General features: G+C 40.8%; 1 protein-coding gene across 1 annotated transcript; it reads right to left on the bottom strand.

Annotated features, from left to right (window-relative positions):
- Positions 1 to 5816: 5816 nt before the first annotated feature.
- Positions 5817 to 24761, bottom strand: VCPIP1 (valosin containing protein interacting protein 1). Its single transcript, XM_009668434.2, has 3 exons — positions 21824 to 24761; positions 14359 to 14445; positions 5817 to 11255 (listed from the first exon to the last, which is right to left on the bottom strand). Exons 1-3 carry the CDS (start codon positions 24525 to 24527, stop codon positions 10384 to 10386), a joined length of 3663 nt encoding a protein of 1220 aa, XP_009666729.2. The 5' UTR covers positions 24528 to 24761; the 3' UTR covers positions 5817 to 10383.
- Between the last annotated feature and the right edge of the window lie 1112 nt (positions 24762 to 25873).

Here is a 25873-nt window from a genome sequence, read left to right as displayed (position 1 = left end):
AATGATTCTACTTTTTATTGTCACAGAGCTGAAATGTTGGAAAGAGTCTAAAATTATATGCAGAAGGAGGTAATTCTCTGCTAGCATCCTCATCAAAATGACATCGTGAATTCAAGTAGGCAAGCAGACATTCACCTGGACAACTAAGTAATACAAGGAACCTACTCCAGAAGGCACAGGGCTTAATATCAGTCTAACGATGTTTAAAATAACCAGCCTCTCTTGTATGATCCTATACGATGCAGATTGTTTAAAAAGCTCACACTGTAGGTACCTAGAGTCTTTGTGAAGATTGCACAGGAAAAACAGGAGGGCACACAGCTGACTTCCTGCTGCATGAGAGCTTCAAACCTTGAATCTAGCAAAACTTCTACAAGGTAAACTCAGGAATTTGTTTTCACAGTTCAAAAAAAAAAAACTAAGTGGCTTATTTCCTGAACGAACTGTTTCTCAGCTCAAAAGCAATTGCTGCCAGTATCATAGAACTAAGTTCTATAAAGTGAAAGGTGGATTTAATGATCACTGACATCAAGACCAAGAGTCAAGAATTTTTGTTGCAGAGCGTAGGTGAGCTTAGGGCTTTTTACCAGATATTTTGCTTTTAGTAGTTTTTAATGCCTTACCACCAGTTCCCCCAAGTGACTATACTCTTCAGAGCTCTACACTGGCAGAAACACCAGCTGTGTCAAGCAAAACCACAGGAATCCATCAAGTCTTCAGCCCTTTTCCTAGATGTGGTCCAGATTCAGTGTCATAGCACCACTCACCCAGCTCTGAAGTTGCTCTTCTGGATTACATCACCCCTGTGGAGCCTGAGCTTACCCTCCATCTTTGGAGAAATTCCAGACAAAAAGCAGGAAGATATTTACCAGCTATTCTTTTAAATTAAAATAGTTCTCCATCTGGACAGCACAACATTATCTGCATCTGCTCCAAGTCTTTGCACTGAAGAGCCAAACCTGTCATTGGTACTTAGGAGTCAGCTTCCATTCAGTTCAGTGAAGCTGCAATTCAGAGCAATTTCAACTTGCTGCATGCCTGTGGAGTCATATTTCATCTCTTTCTTCTTTTTTTTTTCCCTCTTTTTAAGTCTCTCAGTATCAAAATTTTTTCAAGGACAATGTTCTATTCATGGCCACTAGAGATAGTCTAATTTTGCCTGGAAGCTCTCCAAACATTTTTTTTATGACATTTCCCTTAGATGATGGCCTTACAGGATCTACTGCTTTATTCACAAGAGTGAGCAAGTTTTATGTACTTTTGACTGAATCTATGTATACAGCTTTTCAGAGAGGGGAGAAAACGCTAATGCCTCTCCCAAAATCGATTAGACAGTGCTCTGTTTATCGCGACAGAGAAGAAAAATAAGTGCATGTATTTTGTGATCTCATGATTTTGCTTTTATATTGACTACATGGTAGTGTAGGGAAGTCAGAACTGAGAGTCTTAAAGGTTACAATATCACAAAAATATCAACATAACTGAGTATATCTAGGGGAGTTTAGGAGTAGTACTAGCACATTAACCTCAGTGGCAACCACTCTTAAGAACTCTGAGGTGGCCTTTGGATCAAGCCTTGGTCGTTCAAAACAACAGCAGTTCCCAAGTTCAGGAGATCAGTAAAGCAAATCCAGGCACTTAGTCCTGCCTGAGAACTACACCAGGATCTACTCAACGCATATATGGAGAACGAGTTGCTTACCTTAGAATGATCATATTCTCAGAGACAACATTACATTTCAGATCTCATGAGCTGCTGTGTATCCCTACTTTTGGCAATCCTCAGCTATCATCAGCTTGAGAAGAAGCCAAAGGCGGGCTGAGGTCACACTGATCTTGTGCACGGAGTCTGAGGAAGTACAGTTGAACGCACAGCTCTAACAGACTGCGCCACTTCAAAACCCAGTCCTCAACACCTTGTCTGCTTATACAAGTACAGTGGGAGCTACATGGCCAACATCACGTCAGAGAGACCAATTTCTAGTTGGTAACTACTTTACCTACGGTTTTGATATTACAGGTATTAATTTATATGAGGCACTATATAGGCAAATGGATAACATTTTAGGAGTTAGAAGTGGAGGAACTCTCAATCAACCAACCTGGCAAGAAAATATATTCCCAAATTCACACTCAGACATTACCTATGATCTCACCAACAACTCTTCCAACAAATAATAACGATACAGCTGCAAAATAAGGTTACAGCATTAATCTCAATTAACAGGCCTTACTAATTTCTCAAATGCCACTTGCTCCTTTTGCAAGTCAGGGAGGGATAATTTTAGTGGTTACGGTCAACCATTGCAAATGTTTAAAAAATGGATTTAATGCTTTCACAAACATACAATTTTGGAGATCGCAGAGATTATTTTGAAGTCATGTGTAAATCAGGTATTGGCAGTACACGTTTTCCCGTGCTGTTTTGGTAGCGTGCCCTAGAAGGTCATCGTTGTGACTGCCTATGAAGTCAGTTTAACCCTTAGACTTTGCCAAAACTGTGAGTAAATAATTCGTCTTAATGCAATGGCTTTGTGAAGTAGTCAAAGCTAGACGAGCCAACCAAAGGTTCACATGGGTAAACAGCAGTCAGGCAGCGGAAACGGTTATCAGCAGCAGCCTGAGCTAGATTCAAGCAGGTAGGCTTGAAAGCAAAAGGAAGAAAGCACTCTTCTCCTCTTCTTTCCCTTATCCCTCCCCCTTCCACACTGTCTGCAATAACTGCTATTTCCAGCACCTCTTTCGGGCAAGCCGAGAAGGGTCTTAAGACAGACATGACCAGGGGAAAAGTAGTATTTCTATACTATACTAGTATACTAGTAGTATTTCTATTCTATACTTCTATAATGTTCAGTCACAGGACTTGGGTGCCTACTTCATCTACCTAAACAGATTTAAACATACAAATAGCTGTGCACAGCAGTTACCAATACCACACAATTTTAAGTTAGACCTTTGACCTTTGCGTGTTTATTGTTTCTTTCTTTCTGCCACAAATCCTACACCATCACGTGGCAGCATCTGGCTGGGTTCCAGCCCTCCTCTCCCATTGGGTACAAAAGCATTTACTTGGCAGCTTCTGCTACTAGAAGGAGAAAAGAAAGAAAGGTGGACCACAGGAAAATCCCCAGATTTAGATCCAGCCATTGCATCTTCTTAAACTAGATCACCCTGGAAGTGGAACAACAAGGAAACATGGTCGCCCCGTAGAACTGTTAGGTAATTTTTAGAGCCATTGGCATATCATCCTTACATATTTCCTTCCTCTCCTGAAATAGCACCCAGAAGTCTCTGGCCCTCTTTAGGTTTCCCTTCATTCCCTTCTGCCCCATGCGTACAGATCTCAGAGGAAGTCAAGCAAAGTTTTTCACTTCTACCTGCCCAATTTGTGTGAAATCCAGTCATTAACCTGCTGCTTCTCACTGTCTCTACGAGCAGCACTGTGAACACAGTAAGCATGCAAAATTCTCCATGATAAAAAGGATCTAGAAGACAGGAAGCAGATGAAAAAAATCCACAAACCAAAAAACTAGTACAACATCGGAACAGACCTCTTCAAAATTTGCAGCATCTGCACAAATGTATATAGGAATGGAGCCAGGGGTTATGATTAGGAGGTAGAGTCTGGCAGAAAGGTAAAGTATCTCCAATTACACAACAATGAGACAGCAATACAAAAGAAGCTTCATTTTAACTAAAAATCTGTGTACTGAGTTGACAGATCATAATATCAGGGTTTGTGATAGTCTGAAAGAAGTTGTTTGAACTCTTGTGCTCAGGTTTAAAAGATACCCCTTTGTGCACTTCCTTCCTAAAGGATACACACAGGCTCCTCTTACTGTTGGCTAACAGAAACAACAGTACCTCCTAAGCGTTCATCTCATGTCCGGAAACTTCCTTTTACCTGCCATCCTTCTTTTTATTTTTACTAATTGAATATAAGTTTCTAACCACCATAGACTCAGTCCAGATCTACTGGATCACTTCAGAAATGAAAACAGATCAGCTATCAACAAGGCACACCACTAGCAGTAATACTTCCAGCAGGAAGCTAAACTAAATAGTCAAAATAGAGGTCGATAAAGCCCAAATACAAGTCTGCCACAACATTTATTGATGTCTTCAATCAGTAGAGAATAATGGTCTTTCCTGAAGCCTCTTAAAATGTCTGCAAGTTACTACAATAGGGAAAATGCCTACACTCAGGTCTAGTATCTTTGACAACATTAATAAATGTTCAGAATCACCTGACATATGTCAACTTAAGTAATTCAAATTAGAATAAACTGCTTCAAAGTCCATTATAGCAACCAGGTTTCTGTAACATCAGCTTGGCCATTGAGTCTATTATGGATTCAAACACTACTACTTTTCTTTGTCTACTACTGATTTGTAATGTTTTGAATATTAACTTTTAACAATAGATAATATACTACAGCCACAATACGTAAACTCCACATCAAACAACAACATAATCTCTATTACCTTTTAAAGCTGAAATACGTACGTTTGAACTGACTCCTCATAATACCAAAAGCACCTTTCGCAACTCGCTACAGAACCTGATCAACATCCAGGATTTGCTCTCATCCTGACCCTGTGCAGAGAAGTATGCTGCGAGGGGTTTTCTTCTACCAGGAAGTCAAGGTTTTCTGGGTATTTCAGAATACCCAGAAATGTGTTGCTATGTACACATCTAAGAGAAAAAAACAAAAAACAAAAAAACAAAGCCAGTAACTCCAATCTAAACTTAAAAACTGAGACAGATGTTAAAGCTGTGCAATTAATAACCGAAGAAAAATGAAAACACTCTGAAAGCATTCCTAACTTGGTTACTTCATACATACGGTACCAGTTTTGGCTTAGAATATAAACACTGCATTAATAAGGATGCATACATTTCTAGCTTAACATTACGCTTTTAAGCCTTTGAAATACAAATTTTTTACAGGGTAATTTTGAATCCTTCATGATATGACATGCAATCAAAATTAATTCATTATCTTTATATGCATCATTTAAAAAGTGTTTTAACGCTAGCTCATTTCAAATTAAAGCCTTCCGATAAATATTAGAATTCATTTGTAGGAAGAAGCAGTACAGTTTCACAAGTGGGTTTTATGACTTCTTTGTAGGCTCAAAAGTTGTTTACAGCCAATTTTTGAAGCATGCAGCTGGTGGAATCAGAACAGCGATAATTTAAGTAGTTGTCAATATGCTCATTCTTAAGCATTGACAAATTTTCAAAAGTCTTAATTCCTCCAAATTATACCATCCATATTTACGTATTACATGCCCACAGTAAAATTTCACTTTGAAACACAATATTTTCAAGAACGTTTCATATCACAGATTGCAAGCTCTCTTAAACGTCATGCATGATTTGGCCAACATTTTTCTGTACTTTTTTCTTGGTTAAAACTTCACAAAAAGATTCACATCTCAGATTTTGCCCGCAAGTGTACTAAAGACTATTTTTAAAAGTTTCTCAGCTTCAAATGCCGTATGTGTTTAATGAAACATTCAGAACAGGTGAGAGGTCAAAAGCTTTTGCATTAAGATTTGTCATTCAAAAAGTTTCACTTAAACAGAACTTTACTAAAGCAAAATGGATGACATAGTTCAGCTTTCTAGTATTTGCATGAGTTTTTCCACTTCTGTACTTGTATTCATGTACGCAAGCAGGACACAATCTCTGTGTAGAACATAAGAGTGAATGCAATTATAACCCATTCATTTTGTAGCCAAATCAGTGTTAATTAACCAAGCTAATGTGTGAAAGGCTAGATAAAAGTTGCACCTTATAAGCCAAAGCAGATGTTTTAACTTATAGTTTTAATATAGCAATCAAAGAAAATTCCAAATACTGTACAGTGAAGTGTAGTATAGTACACTATATACTGTTATAATACACTATTGTTACATTACAGATAAAAAAATCAAATATAATTAGTACAGCAATCACAAATAAAACAAACCAAACTGTGCTGAATAACAGCCAGTGCTGTGAAGATGGTATAATTTCTATGCTAATTTATTTTTATTTCAACATGTAAAGCACTTACTGTTTAAAAAGATTTGTTTTCTAAATATATACACTATCAATTCTTATTTATACATTTTAAATAGCATTCCCTCCTAAAAGTGCACTCTTTCATTTCTTGGCAATAATCCTCATTAAAAGTAAAATAATTCTGAAAATACCAATCACATTTCAACCTTTTATTGCTCAACCACAGGCGTAAGGGCTCAGAGGGAATCCTGCATTCTACAGATCTTAAGCAACTCCTTCAATTTTAAGAGGGTAAACTGATATCCACAAGCAAAACAAAGAAACCACTTACTGTTATGTTTTTTAACAGAAGGATCAACTTCATACTATTATTTTACAAAAGCATGTAGATTCCACTGTTGGAAAAATGGGGGCCAAACAAGGAACATCTTCTTTAGTCATTCATTTTGACTACAGCTCAGGTGATGCAGAGCTCTCCCAGTTCTAAGCATATTATAAATTTTACGACCTGACATTTTCAGCACATTGGGGGGAAAAAAATAAAAAAAAAACAGGAGGGAACTCTGCTAACTTTGTAACACTGACAACAGCTTCTACTTTTAGAAAGATTTTAAATTAAGCACTTTGGTCTTGAAAATATGCCCGTGGTACAGGGTTGTTAGCATATAGCCTTGGGGCACTGTAATTCTGTGAAGCTGCTAGAGTATCCTCTTGGAGGCAATGTCTAAACAAGCCTGTTTCTATAAACATAGCCTTACCTAAATATAGCCTTGTAAAGGACTGTTTTATGTTTCTATTTGATATGTGGAAGTTTTAAAACCGTAGAACAACTAGACCACACAAATACGTAAAGTGAGGACCACCTTTAATTTCCCCAGTGATTAGATCTGAAGACCTTCTAGTTCCTATTTTCTATCTAGTAGAAGACCAGTAACTTTTAAGGGAGTCAGAAAAACCAACAATATACATCGATGTTTTGTGACTAGGAGAGTGAAGATGTCCCAAATATTTTTTATATTTGTAAAGCTGCTATCTCTTTTCATTCACTGAAATTGAAACAAATCCCAGGGAACGAGCAGTATCAAAAAGATACTATACTCAGCCTTACTAATCAGGCAGCCGTTTTAAGCAGTTAAAATCTTGCATTTGGCTGAAAAACTGACTGTTCTCCTGAGGTTTCACATATACTTATTGACAATCTAGCTATTCACCCGTTCCTTCTCCTTTCTCTGCCTTGGGCCCCTATTTTCAGTAATCATCTCTCATTTAGGTTACATGCACTAAGCCATAGTGAAGTTTAGGATTTTCAAGGAATTTAAGTCTTCTTTGTCATGAGAACTGTGTAGAAGGTGGCAGGCACTCAGAAGAAATCAGAGCCACAGCCTAAGTCCACAGAGGCAATTCTGCAGCAAGTTGGTTTTCTTGAAAAAGGCATAGATCGCTCTTCACACCATTTGAGAAGTTAGAGGGGCTTCGCCTCCACGAGAGTCAACATCCTCCCTTTCCATGTACCCCGCCACCATTTTCCTGACTCCAACAGGGCAATCTAGCAAACACACGTGCGCTCGAAAGACAGGCACAGAGATCTACCTCAACTTACGTATGCGTCCATCGCTTGCAACCAAATGAAACATCTGCTCAAACTGACACTTCAGTGTTCTTTATTTCACTTCTCCTGTAGTTACACATCTCTCTGGCATGTAGATGAGGTTTATCACGTAAGAGTACCAAAAGCCACCTTTCTCCAAAAGAATTTTTTTTGTTAACATTTAAACACATGAGAAAGCTACGTGAAATAAGAACACTGCAAATAAATATGCACAATCCTGCATTACACCAGAGGTATTCATTTCAGCAGACCTTGTAATTTTGCCAGCATTTTACTATTCCTATTTCAGCCCATTTTGTTTTAGGAACTGGAGAGTTCTGATCTACATGATTTGAGTGGATCCCAGATAGGATACTAATGGGGAGTCAAAACACAGAGCTATTATCTGCATCTATTTCTATTTATATAAGGCAGAAAACATCAAATTACTGCTGGAATGGGAAGCATGCTAAAAATCGAACCAAGCCTTCCTCTTTACACAGTAAAAGGCACACAAAAAACTTCTGTCGTCTTCGCAGAAAGGCAAGAAAGAGGTAACTTTCCTCTCCTGGAGGAAGGAGGACGTGCAACAAATATTTCAATTTATTTCAAACTTAAACTTCTCTCATAGACACTGCCCATATTTGTTCAGCTGAGAAAGTCTTCTCCTTTTGCTAAAGAAAAGGTTAAAAATGTCTGAGCGATAGCTATCTTGTCTGAAATGCAAGAGACGCAGGTGATTCCTCCCTCTTTAGCCTCTGCTCACTTAAACGCCTTCCCAGGAACATGCCACCGCTAACTTTTCTAATACCTCATACTGTGACAAAGCACAAGCCTTCTACGCAAGATGTTATGTACAGAAGTAGCCTTCAGACAGCTAGACTGATGCATGGGAGACTAAATGCTTTCAGAAGTCATGGCAGGCCTCCAGCTGCTGCCTGTGCATCCTGCTGCTCCCCGACTAAGCGCTGCCAGTTAATCAGTGCATCAGCAAGGTCAGTTTCAGTGCGCCAAATTACTTCACGCCTTCCAAGCTTCCAAAGTGCTAACTCACAGGTTAGCAGTGGGAGGTGTTAAAGACTTCCATTTATTTGTGAAAAGGTGATTCTTATGTTCTACCCATAAGTAGCGTACTAAATCAGTAAATGTTTATTCCCGCTCCATAAAAAGTTATCCAGTAGAGGAATTTTAATTTTGCTTTGACGAAACGGGGGCTAATCTTTAAGTGACTTGCTTCAGTTAATTTTCCATACAAAAATAAATCCTCCCTCACGGGACGTTTTATCATACTAATGCTTAGAACTGTTTAAGTGATTAGAAATGTAAAAAGTGAGGAGACTTTTCTGAATACAAACATTTACAATACAAACAACATTTGTGAACTGATTAAAAATTCACATGTGCACAAACACAGACTTCAATATTTAAATGCTCTGAATTCCTTTGAAGCTGTATTAACAACTTTCATCCACTCAATGTTATTTTACCATTAGAGGAAGCAACAATAGTGCACTTAAAATATGACTATGAAGGTAGGAAGCAAAGTGCAATATCAGCTACACATTCCATCTTTAGGGAGCGAGCACAAGGGCTGCTCTTAAGAACTAGCACTGCACGTCTGATGAACACGCTACTTAAGTGGATACCAGCTATACTATAACGGAGGCAGAAAACCTGCTCACGAACTGAAGTGAAGCTAATAGTAGTGGGTAGTCTCACAGACACTGAAACAGCATATATTCCTTGTTTCCATGGAGTTAAAGAGTGAGTTTCCAAAAACCTGACCATCACTGAACCCTTTAGGATAATGTATGTTACAGAGCAATTTCCTTCCAATAAATGGTTAATCTGCTCTGAAGAGGACAGCTACTACGTAACTCTTGCCTTTACTGACCAATGCTAGTAATCAGTCTTCTAAAAAAAAGAAATGGATTTGCTATTGAACGCTTGTTTTTTCCTTCCACTTGCCAACTTCTCTCCTGTAGTTGTATTAAAAGTTGCACAACATCTGACCAGCTCAGTACTCTGCAGAAGATATAAACATGCTATCACTTACTAACAGAGCACCAAAATGGCTGTGTTGGCTTAGACAGCCATGCATAACCACACCACATTCACTTTATCTTCATCATACACTAAGTAGCCTTTTTTTCTAACTTGCTTAAACTGACAATATGCAGAAATTGGAGTTCACCAGTTACAGTCATTCCAAGATTTCTGACAAGCGCATACAGTTGTATGAATGAAAAAGTTTTTAAATCGGAGGAAGCGCCAGCACAACGTAATTAAAGTTTTTAAGATTTAGCGCATAGTTTAATTTGAGTTGCTTCAGGAAATTTATGTGTAATTCAAGTTTATAGCATACTTTTGAGTGGAATTAAGTATCTGGGACAGGTTTAACTTTGTCCTGTTTCTAGTTTTGCCTGTTCTAACCTTTCCAGTAACCTTGAACTAGCATGGTAAGAATCTCACATGGGCTTAATCTTAAGACTTTTATGGAATTACAAATTACAAAGAACTTTCAATAACCCACAGTTACAGCAGATATTCATCTCAGTGCATTTCCTAATAACTAATTTACAGGTAACAGAGCCAGCCTGGGCAGCAGTATGGTAATATTGAAAGCTATTGCCAATCACACACTTGCTTATCATGCACTGAATAAGATGATATAATCTTTGACATACATACAAGATTTAATAACTAATCACTTTGTGTGGCCCAGCCAATAAACATTACATTTGAACAGTAATTTCTTCTACCCTTATTAGATTTTAACCTATCAAGAGTGATCCATTGGCTCAGTTGCATTAGTGATTTCTGCATCTTGACTATCCATCTCCTCAAGCTCCTCAACAGAATTTCCCTTTTGTGCTTTAGACCTTGCGGAGAATGCTGTGCCCACAGAATTCACCATGTTACCATCAGTTGATTTGGTATTCAAGTGTTCAGTGCCACCTGGCACAGAAAACGATTCGGGTAACCCAGCCTGAAAGCTCCCAGTTTTAGCAGTTGAACTCACTGCCTCTACTTTTCTTTGAGATAGATCAACTGATGCTGACTGCTCTGTATTCTGATCCCGCAAGTGTCTATCCATGGAAGCCTGAATAGAAGAAACCATTTCCTGCAACTTTTTTCTCTGTGCCTCAATCAAAGTAGGGTCAAGCTGCCTGCTGTCTCTCATTGTCACGACTCCAGGAGCTATTCGGATAAGCTCACTGTTACCAGAAGCAGCTGTGAATATAGAAGGCTCAATCTTAGCAGAAGGACTGAAGTCCGTTTCTGTGCTATGCTTTCTTAAAAGTGGTGTTTCCCTGGCTCTTTGATCATGTTGTTGACTACTAGATGCAGTTCCTAGAGAATGGCCCTTTCCTTGAAATGCAGTTATGTTATGCAGTTGTTCAGATTTCTTTTTCACTACTCCACCACTACCCAGCTTCAGCATGCCGTGAGAAGGACTTGCTTCCCTGCTTCTTGAAGCAGCTTCTGTTCGTACTTGACTTAAGGCCTCTTTAACCAAGTCTTCAACGTCAGGACCAATAGGAAAGTGCCCAGCAGCATCCACACACAGCTCTAATCTATCTTCTGCTGCATTGTACACAAAGTTTTTACCAGGCAGATGTGGAAAAGTACAGTGCTTGCCATCAGCCAAACCTATAAAGATAGAGGAAGTTATTCAAAATGCCAACATATTTCAAGACATGCTTAGAATATACAATAATTACTGTCTTTAAATGTAGAGTATCAAATTTGCAGAAACATACACAGTGAAACTTTTTTACTGTGAAAGGGGGAAAAAAATATCAGGCTTTTATACCATATGATGCCAACTCAGTATACCCCTAAGGATTTGCCACCCTTTATGGTGATTCTAAGGAACACACAAGACTGCAGTATTACTAGATATAACACTCATCTTGCAATTCTAGCAAAACAGAAGTTAAAGGAAGAGTATATGCTCGCAGTAAGCCAAAGAAAACTAACCCTGCCTCTCCCCACCCCTCCCCAGTCAAAAAAAGAAAAGCACAGAACTGCCACCGAGTACGTTTCAAATAACAATATATCCGGAGAACTACTGTTTAAGACCACTTCCACACTGGTTAGAACTGTAGTAGGATTTTACTGTGAACAGTCACCATTAGACCTGAGAAATTTCAGAGCTGCTACTTATCTTCTTCTCAGAAGGAAAATGTTGCTGGAGAAACAAAACAGTGATTCAAGTTTATTATGCTTAGTGGTCCTAGGAGATTATACATATATAGTAATAATACAAAATATTCAACTTACAAAACAAACACAATGCATAATATTTTTGATTTGTTGTTTGTTTCATTGTCCCACTTCTGATTTGACAGAACTGCTAAAACTGAGAGTTTGCTAGGCAAATTTAAGTTCTGAAGCTGCTCTGTGGCAAAAGTGGGCCACATCTAGTTTTCCAGTTTATTGTAGTGAAATACAAAATAACTCCTTCAACTCTGCCCCGTACAGGCTGTGGTATAAGCGGTAAAATATTATTTCAGCAATGACAGCCTTCTGTGAGTTAAAAGCCAAATGCAGATGAAAACTCGGCTCCAACAACTCTTTTCCCTTCAGTTCTAGCAGCTATGCAATGAGAGCTACAAGAAACATAAAAATAAAAATAGGTAAATTCATAGGGTTTCCTCATATGCTGTCACAATTCTTGAAGAAAAATACCAGAAGTTATACTAAAGGGAAAAAATAATGACAATCAAACACTATTTCTATGTACCAAATGAAATCGAATCACAACAAATATACCAAGCATCAGTAAAGAGGTTATTCAGATAATCTGAGATGTTTAAACAGTTTTTACTCTGATGAACTAAGACTCTCCAATAAGTGATCAATCTGACTCATCTTCCATAGCTTCTGCTTCACACACTTCTACAGCGGCAGAGAATCTACAGATGAGATTTTATTTTCACAAGAACTTCACACACTCAGCTTCTTTCTTTATATATTCATGGGAACTGATAATCAACCAGTTAAAATATACTACAGAATAAAATTTAACCCCAAACACTTACCTGTCTGACCAGTCCTGAAGAACTTAATTTTACTTACAAATTTTACCAACTCAAATTTCTCTTGTAAAACACAGAGCTGTAAGAGCCTCAATGACAAACCAATATTGTCTTTGAAAATGCAATCCTGTAATTCTGAAATCTCAAACAAGATCTACCACATCTATTTTCAAGTGATTAACGATACCTTGATAGAAAGCTTTGTTCCACATGACCAGGATATTTGCATTACATGAACTAAAATAATACAAATATGTAAAGAGCTTCTTTAACTGAAGAAAAAAAAAAAAAAAAGAAAAAACCACCCCACCTAAATCGTTGCACCCTGTAATTGCTTGACATGGAAGTTTGGTAGTTCATACAATTTAAAATCATAAAGTATGTTCAGGCTGAAATTGTAATTCTACCTACCAAGACACTGGTCATGTAAAGTACCTGCAGACAAGGGAATGCAGTAATGTTCAAACACAAAAGGTTATCTCCCATAGCCTTAGCCTTATGCTGTTAGTTGGAACAAGTGACTTTTAAGCCAGGCATTTTCTATGAGCTAATGTCCACCTGGACTAAAATCTCTTGGATTCATTTCAGGCTCTCAGCTCCAGCAAGTCATTAATCAGTCCAAAATGTCCTTTCCCATCAGGCGTTGTATATTGTTTGTGGCAAGTGAATTAGCTTAAACAAGTCTTTACTGTATAAGCATAGTAAATGAAAGAAACTAAAAGGAAACATCTGCTACTTGTAGGCCAATTCTATTACCCAAGATAATAATTCAGAGAGAGGTAGTGGTCTTTAGAGTATCCCACATATTATCATTATAACGTATGCTACAAAAGGACATTGGGTTGCAAACAGAAATGATGTGATAAAATACCCATTTCTAGAAATCATCAAGGTTTAGCTAAAATTGATAAATCTACCTAAGAAGAAATCAAATAGTAAGAAAATAACAGAGCAAGCATTGTAGATGAAGCCACCAGAGCTACGTTACGAATGCAAAGACTTCAATAAGAAAACAAACTTTAAGTGAGAAAACAGAATAGTATCACTTCTCTACAGAAATCTACTGTTACTTCTTTGTACGTAATTTTTAAAGCAGTCTGAAAATCAAATATAGTTTAACTGCTTGTTTGATTTGTCAGCAGGTAGTCCGAGAAGAGGCATTTATTAAAACTACAAGAAAGGGATGGAGAGCATCGTTTTTTGAACAACAATCTTGGGTATATCAAAACAAATTTAATCAATCATTTAAATTTAAAAGATGCAGTACTCTACTATAACATACATACTAAGAAACACACTAGAAGCATGAACTTCAGTTAAGTGTTTTAAAGTATACATACATATATTTATATATATATATATAAAAAACAGGAATAGGTCCTATGATTTTCACTTTGTTTGGCCTTTTCAGTAAAAAAAAAAAAAAAATCATGTGATTTATAGAAGCTATTTGTATATGTCAGAAGTTTAAATGGAGATAAATAGCTGTAGAGAATATTTCGGAAAAAATATTTAAGTTCTAATCAATTAGTCTGATCGATTCTACTCAGAAGAGGCTCTGTGAGAACATGAGGAGTTGAACAGTACTATGAAAATGAAAAATATATCACGGTAATAAAATTATATATTTATGCTTGTGATAAAGGTGACTCAACAATAATTTACAATTTTAAAGATTCAAAAACAGAGAAAGGAAGGGAGGAAAAAAATACCTGTGGTTTTCTTCATTATGCTGTAGAATACTCCACCTTGCTGAAACAATTGCGGAAGCCCCTTTGCATAAGACCAAACATCTTCTCCTGTAAAAATCAAACACAATCATTAGAATTAAACGCTCCTAGTTTAACATTATAAACAATGGCTGAAAGTGTAATTCCTTAATTTAAAAGCTGAATTCTCACTGTCTTATATACACTTAAGAATTTAAATTCTTATTGAAAATTAACAGAACAGGAGCCCAGGCCTTTGAGGAACTTCCAGGACAACGTATCAAAGCCTGCAGTCAAATATCCTGTATGTTCTAGCACAAAGGTTCCCAAATTTGACTTGCTCCAAGCTGCAGCTCCTGGTTCTTTGCCAGGCTATACACACAAGACTCCGTTCCCCTATCACACACCTTCAAATTAAAACTAGGAAACGACTGCCACTCCTTCAATATTCAAGCACACATCCTCATACATAAAAATCTCCATTCTCTATCCCTACACCTTCCCACAAATTGGGTCTCTATTTCAGGTCCACACTCATCCCAGTGTTACCTGCTCTGCCCCTGCTCCTGCTCCAAACAAGAAGTCCAAATCTCAGAACTGACCACTTTCCCGCAGCAGAAACAGGGAACAGAACAGCATGGAAATGCAGGAGTAGATGCTATACTTAGTAGAAAGTCACTGCTGATTTTTAGAGGCTATGCCTATGAAGATAGATAGCCCACGGCTCAGATCGTTGCCTGTGCTGTCAGTTACTAGAAACCACGAGTTTCTAGTAATTACACAAGCGAGTAATTACACAAGCCCATCTCCACATAGGTACTGACTGGCTGCAGCACACGTACCTGCCATACAGCGGCTTTATCCTCTAGCTGAGATACCACTCAACGCAGGCAGCTGGGAAGGAGCTGCGTCTGCACCTTCTCGAGAGACTTAGAAAGGAAATACCAACTCCAGGACCCCAGTAGCCCTGTAAAACTGGTATTTTTCAAAGAGGCCAAAAACAGCATCAAAACGTGACATCTTTAAATGCTGCCGAGTGGGAAGAAAAACCCAGACTATGTCAAGAACAAACAGTAGAAACCCTGGGTTATGATGACAGGATGCCAGTGAGCTAACAGAGCATTTGCCAAATCAGTTAAGATCCCCATTTTTATTTCTCATCTTTTCCTCATTTTGCTAACCACTTACCTGCTTCATAGAAATGATATGTGATGTAGCTGACAAAAAGCGGTGAACAAAGAGTACCAGTAGTTCCAGCCTTCTGACATGGCAACAATTATTGGGTATATGAATTTTCCAAAAAAGTTGTTTTTCCTTCTTTGTATCTAACATTCAGGGGAAGTATTATGAGATTTTAAATAGAAAGTGTACCCTTCTTAGGCATTAAATCTCAACAGACATCTCTCTCAATTTTCTGTTAAGAATTTGAGAATGTAAATCAACTAAAAGAAGTAAGTTAACTGGATGCATTTACTACTTATAGAGATAGCTGGACTGTATGAATATTTCCTTGCTTCCTGTAAGAGCAAAATGAAAGTAAAAAGTTATTTTTAATAGCTTCCACAGACTGAATATACTGCACACCTAAGGCCTTGCTTGCATTTCTTTACTGCATATCTCATAAGGTACTTGCAGCTCCTGTCCTATCCCACCCACCCCAAGTGAGCTTTTCATGTGCTACCTCAAACTTTGAAAGCCTTTGCGCCATTCTCCAGCTTTCCTCTTTTTCCCTTCCCCAGCAGGCAAGGGCCTCCGCGCGCTCCCTGTTCTCCCATGCCCCCTGCCAGAGGGATTTTGCCCATCTACTCCAGGCTCATTCAAGCCCCCATTCTCTTTCTTCGTTAGAAGTCACGGCTAGCTTCAAATCTCTACGAAGCTCTTATTACATCTTCTGCCTCCCATTTTCTGTTGCCGTTATTCTCACCAACACCATCTGTCTTTGCCTTTCTGGCAGAGAAGTAATTCAGGGTAGATCTTTTACGATAGATGCTATTAATGGCAGCAAGTACTTTTTTCATGTATAATCAACCAGAGAGATGATATGCACAGTGAAGTGATATAAATGATGTAAAAGAATGACTGAAAAGGGCTCCATTTCCCTCCTTTTTATACTGGCTTCACCCAGTTTCTGTAATTTTCATCGGACTAACTGCCCACTAACATCTAAAACAGTTCCAAGAAACCAGGAACGGTTACATATAAACTCCAGAGGAATGCCAAAAAGCTGAGTTCAGAGCTTTGCCTTACTATCGCCAAGTGAAATCGCTTACATCAAAATAGTTTTTTCTTTCGTCTTTTTTTTTTCTTAAATAGTCAATCAGATCCTTACAAAGCCACAGTTCAACAACGCAAAGGATATTCAGCATGCAGTTCCTACTGTCACTCTCCCCATTTCAACCTGCATAGGAGCAAACAACTCATTCCGCTGTGCCTATAAAACCGGTTAAGGGGTGGGGTGGGGAACCAGATCAGAGAACTGAATCAGCTAAGGAAGAGCAAGAGGGCAGAAAGAGACTTAGTATTAAAATCTTTAACGCTAACACACCCAATGGACCTTTACAAAAAAAAAAAACACACAAAATTATGCCTTGCTAAAGTGCAAATAATGCCTTTTTAAAAAATATTCCGTAACTGTGCTGCTAATTCTAACATTTTAAATACTCTCTTTACCACATATGCAAAACCTCAATGATCATAGGTTTTCTGAATTACTTAGAAAAATCTTTCAAGTTTCACTTTTGTTTTTCACCAAGTTCTATCCAGTTTCATTACCTTCTGCCTACATACTGGGCAAAATCTTGCCTAAATTGATAATACTGCAGGAAGCTTTCCACGAACAAAACCTGCTTTTCCCATTTTTAATAAAGAGCATGATAATACTCATTTTGCTATTAGAATAAAGAGGATTTTACTATTTTTAAAGGCCTAGATTGCACGTAAAACAAAGTATCTTAACAGTAATCTATGAATCAACAACTAGTGCTATCAACATTGTAAATTGTATAGTTTAATGACAGTAAGGGAGGGCATAAAAGAAAACACTCCCCATCAGCTGGCCCAGGTAAGAAGTTATTAAATCAAGATGAATGATACTTCTGCCCTCCTGCCTTTCTGCAGCTTAAATTTAAAGTAGATAAATGCTATACAACTACTTTAACAAACAATTATACATTTTAAGAAAATTAGGTCACTTCAATTATTTTGTGAAGTTATATCTAATTATTTTAATTATCCTGTAGGTATCCGAACAGCTGGAAGAAAAACATATTGGTTCATTTCTCCGGCTTTTTTGACTACATAAGCTAAAACTAAAGAGCTAAGCAGTACCTCACTTAGGAAGCAGCTAAAAAAATACATACTTCTTCTACAGAAATCCCTCTTGCCTTTTCAAATTTTTTTTTTTTAAATATCATGCCTTTTCCAGACTTACTTTTCTTTTCTGTAAGGAAGAGTGCATTTTCATCATCCGTTCTGCCTTTAGACATTCTAAACAGAGACCACCTACATAATCTGATTCATTTTAAAGATTATCCCATTAAAACATACACGTTTTGGTTCCTTCCATTCACTCGCACACAGAGTTCACAAAATTGGCCAGGGACCAAAAGGACAGACAGTTCTGGTCAACAGAAGTCCACTTTCTAGGAAGAACGCCCAGGTAACAAACCACCTACTCTTCTTCCTTGTTTTCTGTGACCGACTGAAGAAAGAAGTCTTGTCTTTTGACTTAATCCTGACAACCTCCATCTAGTAACTTGCTAATAAATCTGAAGCTCCCCTCCAGCTCTCACTGACCCCACTTCAACAAAAAAAATACTGTTCTCTCTTCCTCCCCACCATTGCCACAACCCTCCTTCTTTTTCGAACAGCTGCAGGCAGGGAGGGAAATCGCTGCTGATAATACGCTTTCTCCTGTTATTGCTCATTCCTAAGGGGTTCAGTGCTACCCCAGAATTTACATTCTGAAATACGCATCTCCCTACACACCGGCTCCAGAGCATCGTTGCTGTTGCTCTTCATTTTCCCCAAAGCAGCAGCAAGCTGGAGTCTCCCTGATGGTTTTAATACTGTCCACAAGAATCAAAATAACCACTACACTGATAACCAAGAAATATAGCCTGCAGTCTGCGGAAACTTGGGGAAGCCACAGCCAGCAGCCATGCAGTGGCCGACTCTTTTTCCAGACTCCTACAGCGCGGCATTTAAGAGTCCATTCATTTTTGAAGGGTTCCCTTCCCTCCCACAACAGGGGCATCAGGCTTTCAGTAAAAACCCAGTTTTACAGATTAATGCCATTCTTCACAGAAAGATTCCCTATTTGCTCCAGGCATGACTTCTCAAGCCCTGCACCAGAGAAGCATCTCTGTTTAGACAGCCTTTTACGCAACACTAACAAGGACTACATGGTAACAGAAAAGTGTGAGAGAAGGGCTTACAAAACAAAGGCATCAGCCACTGAAAGAAACACAAACCATGCTGTTTTGATAAAGAGGTCTCAGCCTGGGACACCAGAGGAAAAACAATTGCAATTGGGCATTCCCAGACCAGAATAGCCGGCGTGCGAGATTCAGCTAAACTGTGTTTGAGGTTTACGCATTTTTGTTGCTACCTGGGGTTTATTGTTTGTTTTGTTTTCCTAGGACAGGAATAATACATTTACAGGTCACAAGTTAATTTACGTGATTATTCAGTCAGATTTAAAACTTCTCTTTGATTATGTGGAGTGTCTGGAGGGAGAGGTTCGCCATGCTATTTCCACCACAATGCAGGCAGACCAGACTTCAGCATGGCAAGATCAAGTATGGCAAGAAACAAAGAGCATCCTACCACAAGCATGCCTCGTACACTGCTGAAAAAGAGCAGGTGCAGAATAACCTACGCCAGCGAAAGCCAGAGACTGTCACTTCATAAATCAGAAAGGACACACAGGAGTGCAAATCAAATCGAAAGCTCAGCTGAAACACAGGGTACATTGAACTACAGTTGGCTTAAAAACAAGGTGTTCAAATCCAAGCAAACCCTAGCATCAAGTAATACATTTCATTTGAACCTGGCTATTTTGATTTCATTGGCACTGACAAATTCACTGACGCAAAACAAAGTGATTAGAATAGGTTCACACTTGGCTTGCAAATAGCCAAAGTGGCTTTGCATCGGTGTCACTAAGTCACTTTAAAAAGATAACGTTTTAACTACGTTAATGTACAATTAATTTTTTTTTTGGCCATTTCCTTATATAATCCTGTATTTTTGAGCAAAACAAAGGGACAAAACTTTATGAAAGTTACACATAATATGTAAAGCAGTCCAAAAATTACACTACCTGATTCCACAAGGCTTACTTAAGTTACGCACATAAAAATCAAAGAACATGGTATAAAACGTTAATGAGCCAACTTACTGAGATCACCAGAAAAGAGCAATTCTAGTAAGTGAAATAGGAAAGGAGCGTAAGTTCAACCTGCAGGAGCCCCTGCGTGAAAGAAAAGCTTTCGAGGCATCCAGAATCAACAGCCATAGATCTTCCAAAACAAACTGTCACTATGGACATTAAAAAAAATAAAAAAAACTTGTCTAGTCCAGAGAGCATCTTTCCTCCACGTGTTCTACTATTGTTAACAGAAGCTATAAAGTTACAGCAAGTGAGTGCAGGGTAAGAGACAGGCAGACCGAAAACTTTGAAACTCTACTTTTGAACAGTACAAAAACACGGTTAAGAAACTCCAAGGCTTCTTTAAGGCTAAACGTACCACCTCGAGGCACTGCCATCCCAACAGTCTTAAGTTTTCAACAGCCTCCAGGGAAAGTGCAAAGACTGAATAAGTGTCTTAACAATTTGTTTCTCCGTTGATAAATAACAACTGTAAGTAGTTAACCGCCTAGATTTTTTTCCACAAGTATCTTTAAAGGAAAACATAGCCCTGATGAGAAGAGTGACTACCCAAAAATAGCATCTTACTCAGTAGCGGCATAATTTGTTATAACCGGTTAGTTTAGCAATTGCTGCCACTTTTACTTCTATTAGTAATGCAAAATAGGTACAGTCAGAGAAGGGTGAGGCAAATTCTACTCTAACACCTGTGCTTCAAAAGCAGAGTCTAACAACAATGAGAGTCAAAAACAGAAATTGATTCTTGAATATCAGATCAGCTCAAGGTTTATAAATACTTGAAAAAATTAGAAACCTGAATGTTGAAATCACTAAAACACTTTTAAATCACTTCAGAGTTTTCCCGTGAACCAGTAACTGTATTTTCAAGAGTATTTTCTGAAAAGAGGAAAACACTCTTTCAGGCTTCACCTTAAAATTAAGGCAGCTTTTAACCCTAACCTCTTCCTGAACTTTTGGACTGCAGCATAAATGCCAGCATGATGAGGTGGCTAGTGCTTCAACTTACTATCTTGCAAGATACGGGAGTAAACCAGCAGGCTTGGAAAAAATCAAAGTTCTGCATTATGAACTTCTGACATATCATTCTGTGCTTATGTAATTGTTATGTTTCTAAACCATCACATGCTTTATCCACACCAAATCCCTCAAGCAAAACAGAAGACTCCCAAAAAACAAAAAACCTCTAAGCACTACTATTCTACTTCTTCATACAGCAAAATGTATCATGATTAGTGCTCTGCTTCCTGTGAGTAAGCAGTAAGAATTGTGAAACTAAACAATTAAGAAAAACCATTTCAGTGTAGCATACTGATAAATTCTGGGGAAAACAAACAAATGAGAAATAGTACAAGAGAAGCTAGCTTTTGTCAGTCACTGAATTAATACATTTAGTTAGGAGTACAAATGAAACTCCAAGTCTCCTGAGTCCAAATATGAGAATAAAAAAGCAGAGGCAATAAACAACTTAGCAGCTGAGAAAAGTCCTGTCTTCTTGAATTATTAACAGTACTTCAGATTCACGTGACTGACACACGCATAGCTGGGCTACCCTATAGCTAGGCTTGGGATTCAAATAAGTTTAGCTTCTTTCAGTTTCTCCTCTGCTTGCATCCTGAAATACTACTACTCTTCACAGTGTCTCAAAAAGACCTGGTCTTCATCCTCTTCTCACGCTGCTCTGAATTTATTTCCTGTAACCTGAGGGACATGCAGAAAGAGAAAGAGCATGTAGCTCACACATGCACATCAGCTGTGTGCTTAATGGGAGGCTAGAGAGGAGAGAGGAAAAAAAATAAAGGACAGAAAGGGAAGAGCTTGACGCAACAACTCCTAAACAGACATGGTTATAAAACAGACTTCATAGCAATGAAAGAGCAAGGATCTCATATGCATGTTTAAAAAGTCACAAAATACAACAAATCACTGATGGTATGTTAACTGTTCTAACAGAGGAATAAGAAAGCTAACCTCTGTGTTTAAGGCAAAAAATATATATGTACATAATTACATTTTGTAAGATCGTATCGTCTATTTAAAAAAATACAACTTTAAAATACAACATGAAGCTACCCTTACCCATCAGTGTTGCTAGAAGACACAGAGAATACATCTCCTTATCAACTTGCTCTTGCAGTTCCTTCGACGAGATTTTACTAGTCACAGCAACATCTTCATGTTTCATGGCATGGGCTGAGTGTGCTGAAGTAGACTGACTGCCTTCTTCTTTACCTTTCAGAATTTCTATAGCAATTCTATCGCCATGTTGCAAAGGGACAGGTTCGTTCTCCATGCCTTCTTTGGGAGGCAGAAGCTCTTTAGGAGGAAAACCATAGCGAATACACTGCAAATAAGGAGGAATGTTAAATTCTCTAGCTATGCTTTCCTGGAGTTCCAAGTATGTGGTTGTGCACTTCAGGGTAAGCATCGACTGCCTCCCGTCATTTGTTGTTATCCGAATTTTCTTTTCTTTTGTAGAAGTTGGAGAATAAGGGGTTTTTGTTGGTGTAGCAGGAGCAGACGATGGCCCATCTCGCACAGCCCCAGGAGACACAGTCCTAGGTTGCCCTTTATGATCCTGTTTTAGTTTTTCACTTTTCCGTTTCTGCATTACAGAAGCCTGTTCTGCTATATTCTGTTGAATAGTTCTTTCAGTCTTACTCATATTTAACTCCTCCTTGTGCAAAGTTTTTGTCTTCTGTCCAGTCAGAATAATTTTGGTTGGAAGTTGTGACTCTAGCTCTTGTCCTTGTACATCATCAGCTCTTTGAGCGTGAGCACCATCAATATTTACAGGGGTATAATCATCAGGGTTCTTTTTGGCAGTTTGATGCAATATTGTATTGACAACTTTCTGAACAAGAATCTCACTACCAAATTCGCCAGGGAAGTGTTTGGTAACGAGTTTCATCGCAACGTCATACACATTGCTGTTCAAAGACGTATCACTTTCATACTGGAACCAATAGACTGTCTCTCTCACCACTCTTCCACCCCACTCTAGAGTAATAGGAAAAGCTTCAGGGAGATTATCATACTCTTTACCTTCCCAATAGTGTTTGAATCCACAGCCACATTTGCCACCTGTAGATCTAGTATTAGTTCTGTCTCCATCCAAATATAAAACAGATCCATCTTCTCTGACACGACGCACTAAGTTACCATGACACCAGTTACAAGCAGTCAAACTACTTAGGCTATAGTCTGGTACCAGCACATCCTTTGCAGGGTTATAAGAACACACCAGGCTGTTCAAGGGAAAACTATAATTTTTGTCAGGCCTTAGCTGACCATGGGTACTTTTTGCCAGATTATATAGTTTTCCCCCTGGTGCCAGCCACTCTGGAGGGACATGATGCTCTGAAAGAGCCCCACAGATTAGACATCTATGAAGGCGGTTGTCCACCACCGCTTTTTTGGCAGCTGCAGTTACTTCTTCAGGTTGAACTCCTATCACACCAGTCCTTCTGTAGAAATACTGATGTACATCGGCTACAAGACTGGGATGAATACCATGTTTACTCATGAAAACCTCCTCCATTGCAGCAACGAGCCTCATCAAGTACTTATCTTGCAAACTTCTGTCTCCTCCGATAACACAACCACCATCCTCCTCTAACTTGATGTACTTTTTGATGAGGTCCTGAGGAACTCCCCAAGCTTTAGGAAGTAGCTTCCTAGGCAGTTTAGGTAAAGCAGCACCTTTTATTCCAACTAGAGGAATATAATGATTACGTCCTGAGCTACTCCATGCAATGCAGATCGGTTTATTCAGCATGCCATCTTTTCCCATGCATTTTTCTAGGGGTATCAACCCAGGAAGGAATGTAGCTGAATAATCTCCAGAGCTTCGCATTCCGCTCAGGGAATCTAACAGGATGATAGGCCGGTGAAGCACATTGGCCAGACCAAAGATGTGAATATTTCTAAGGCCCATCGGCACACCTTCTGGAGGAACAAACAAAGGGTCACATTCGTTGATAATGTCCTCCCACTCTGCTGCGTCAATAAAGTCATGGAAGAGCGCCTTGTAGTGACTCAGATTCTCCTCAAAATGCTTCTTCAGATTCTCTCGCAGAGCATGCCAGAACAGCTCCCTGCCAACAAGCGCCCGTGAGACTGCATGAACTAGGCAGTGGCCATCTCCATCCACGTGGACCGGAATGAGGCACTCCTGACTGTTGTTGGCCTTCTTGATGTCTTCCAGAGTGTCATGCAGGTAGATGAGGCTGCCAGAGCGGTCCTTTCCATACCCAATGGTTTCAACGTGCTCCGGCTCAATGAGGAAGGCGCGGTCGCCCAAGAGGGAACAGTCGAAGATGTCACCCTGGTTCATCTCAGTGAGGAGCTTGGCTTTGCCGGTTTGCTTATCCATGCCATAGCGAGCCAGGATGGGGGCCAGGAGCTTGCAGTGGTAGTTGGAGAGGCCCATGACTTTGACGAGCTCAGTGGTCCTGCGGGGCGGCCCGGCGCCGCTGACGCCCAGCAGCGCGCTCCGCAGCAGGTTGTGCAGCACCAGGTCGGGGTCCGTCACCTCCTCCACGGCCAGCAGCTGCCGCTGCTCGTGGCGCTGCCCGCAGTCGGTGCACTCGATGCTGCCGCTGCTCTGCGGCCCGTGGGCCGGGAAGAACAGCCGCGCCTGGCATTTGGGGTCGGGGCAGGTGCCCGAGAAGATGCGCCGGTCCCGCTTCTTGGTGGCGGCCGGAGGCGGCGGCTGCGGCTGCTGCTGAGGAGACGGCGGCGGCGGCGGCGGCGGCTGTTGCTGCTGCTGAGGCTGGGACATCGCTCCGCTCTGGCCGGGCTTCACCCCCACCCCGCGCTCCTCCGCCCTCACAGGCTCATCCCCCTCGCCCGGGCTAACGCCCGCCGCCTCACAGATGCCGCCGCCGCCACCGGTGCCGTCCGCCAAGCGACCGTCCGCCCAGCACCCCCCCTCTCCCGCTCCGCGCCCCCTCCCCGCCGGCCCGCCCTCCCCGGGCAAACGCGGAAGCCGGCGGCACCGCTGCTTACTGCCTCTTCGCTGCCTTAGCCGTTGCCCGCAACGCAACGGCCTCACTTCCACGCTGACGCGCAGGCGCGGTGCCGCAGGGGCAGCCGGGAGTTGTAGTCTTCTGCGCGGCGGAGGCCAGGCTGGGAAAACGAGAGGGGAGCGTCCCGAGGACTACAAGGACCGTGGTGCAACGCGGTAGGAGGAGGGAGCCGGGTGGAGAGCGCCGGACCGGCTGTGCGGCCTCCCAGCGTTTCTGGGAATTGTAGTCTTTTCCTCGCTGGGCTGCGGAGGAGGGGAGCCGAAAGGGACACACTTAGCACGCCTTGCAAGCGCTTGTTGCGCTTCCTCTTTTAGGGTGTGGGGGAAGGGCACCGTCCTGTGTTTAAGGTGACACCCACACATGTGTATTCCTCTTCACCACCCCCCCACCTCCCCCGCACCGCCCAGCCTGCTCACCCCCTCAGTGCGAACACTGAAACAAGGCTTCCCTCCCCGGTCACCTGCGCCTTGCTCCGGGGCGGATACCCTGGAGGAGTAACGGTGCGGCAGCGCCCAAAGCGGAGGCGACTCAGCGCCCCCCAGCAGAGCGGCCATGAGGCCCTCCTGGGACGGGGACGCTCCGTCGCCCAGCCTCGGTCGCCACCTCCCCAGAGCGGCACCTGGCCGAGCTCCCACAGGTTGCCGGCGTGGGGGTTTTCAGACCGGCCTTCAGCAGCGCGGCCTCCCGGGCCGGGGTGACTTGCAGGCACGGACGCGGAGGCCAACCCCTTAGCTCTGCCCCACGGGTGGCCGGGACGAGGCCTGGCGGGGCGGGCCGCGCCATGCTGATGTTGGAGGCAGCGTCCGTTCGCGCTAGTGGAGCTCCCCAAGGTTTCCGGAGCTTGATTTACCCTCAGCAGGGTTTCGTCATCCTAACAGTTAGGTTTGGCTGCTTCTCAAGGGGGCGAGCTATCTGCACGGAGGTGTTTCCCGGCTGCCAGCCGCTGATAGTGCCAAAAAGAGACGCGAGAGACATGGGAGCAAGTTGTTAATACAAGCGATCCTTTCTGCCAGTCTTCCATCCGTAGATAAGGAGGTAGTTACGCTATCTCCGCTGGCCGTCTGAAACGGTATTTCACCAAAACGAAAGCGAGCGTTCA

Source organism: Struthio camelus, chromosome 2 (assembly GCF_040807025.1).
Source record: "Struthio camelus isolate bStrCam1 chromosome 2, bStrCam1.hap1, whole genome shotgun sequence".
NCBI classification, from domain to species: domain Eukaryota; kingdom Metazoa; phylum Chordata; class Aves; order Struthioniformes; family Struthionidae; genus Struthio; species Struthio camelus.
The sequence above is the reverse complement of the archived record's forward strand: the minus strand, read 5'-3'. Positions and strand labels throughout refer to the sequence as shown.

Excerpts from the sequence above, each read along its gene's own strand:
- VCPIP1 (XM_009668434.2), bottom strand. The coding sequence starts at position 24,527 with ATGTCCCAGCCTCAGCAGCAGCAACAGCCGCCGCCGCCGCCGCCGCCG. Across the intron at positions 14,446-21,823 it reads TCTTCTAGCAACACTGATGG|GAGAAGATGTTTGGTCTTAT; the intron begins GTAAGGGTAGCT and ends TGATTTTTACAG. Across the intron at positions 11,256-14,358 it reads CATAATGAAGAAAACCACAG|GTTTGGCTGATGGCAAGCAC; the intron begins GTATTTTTTTCC and ends CTATCTTTATAG.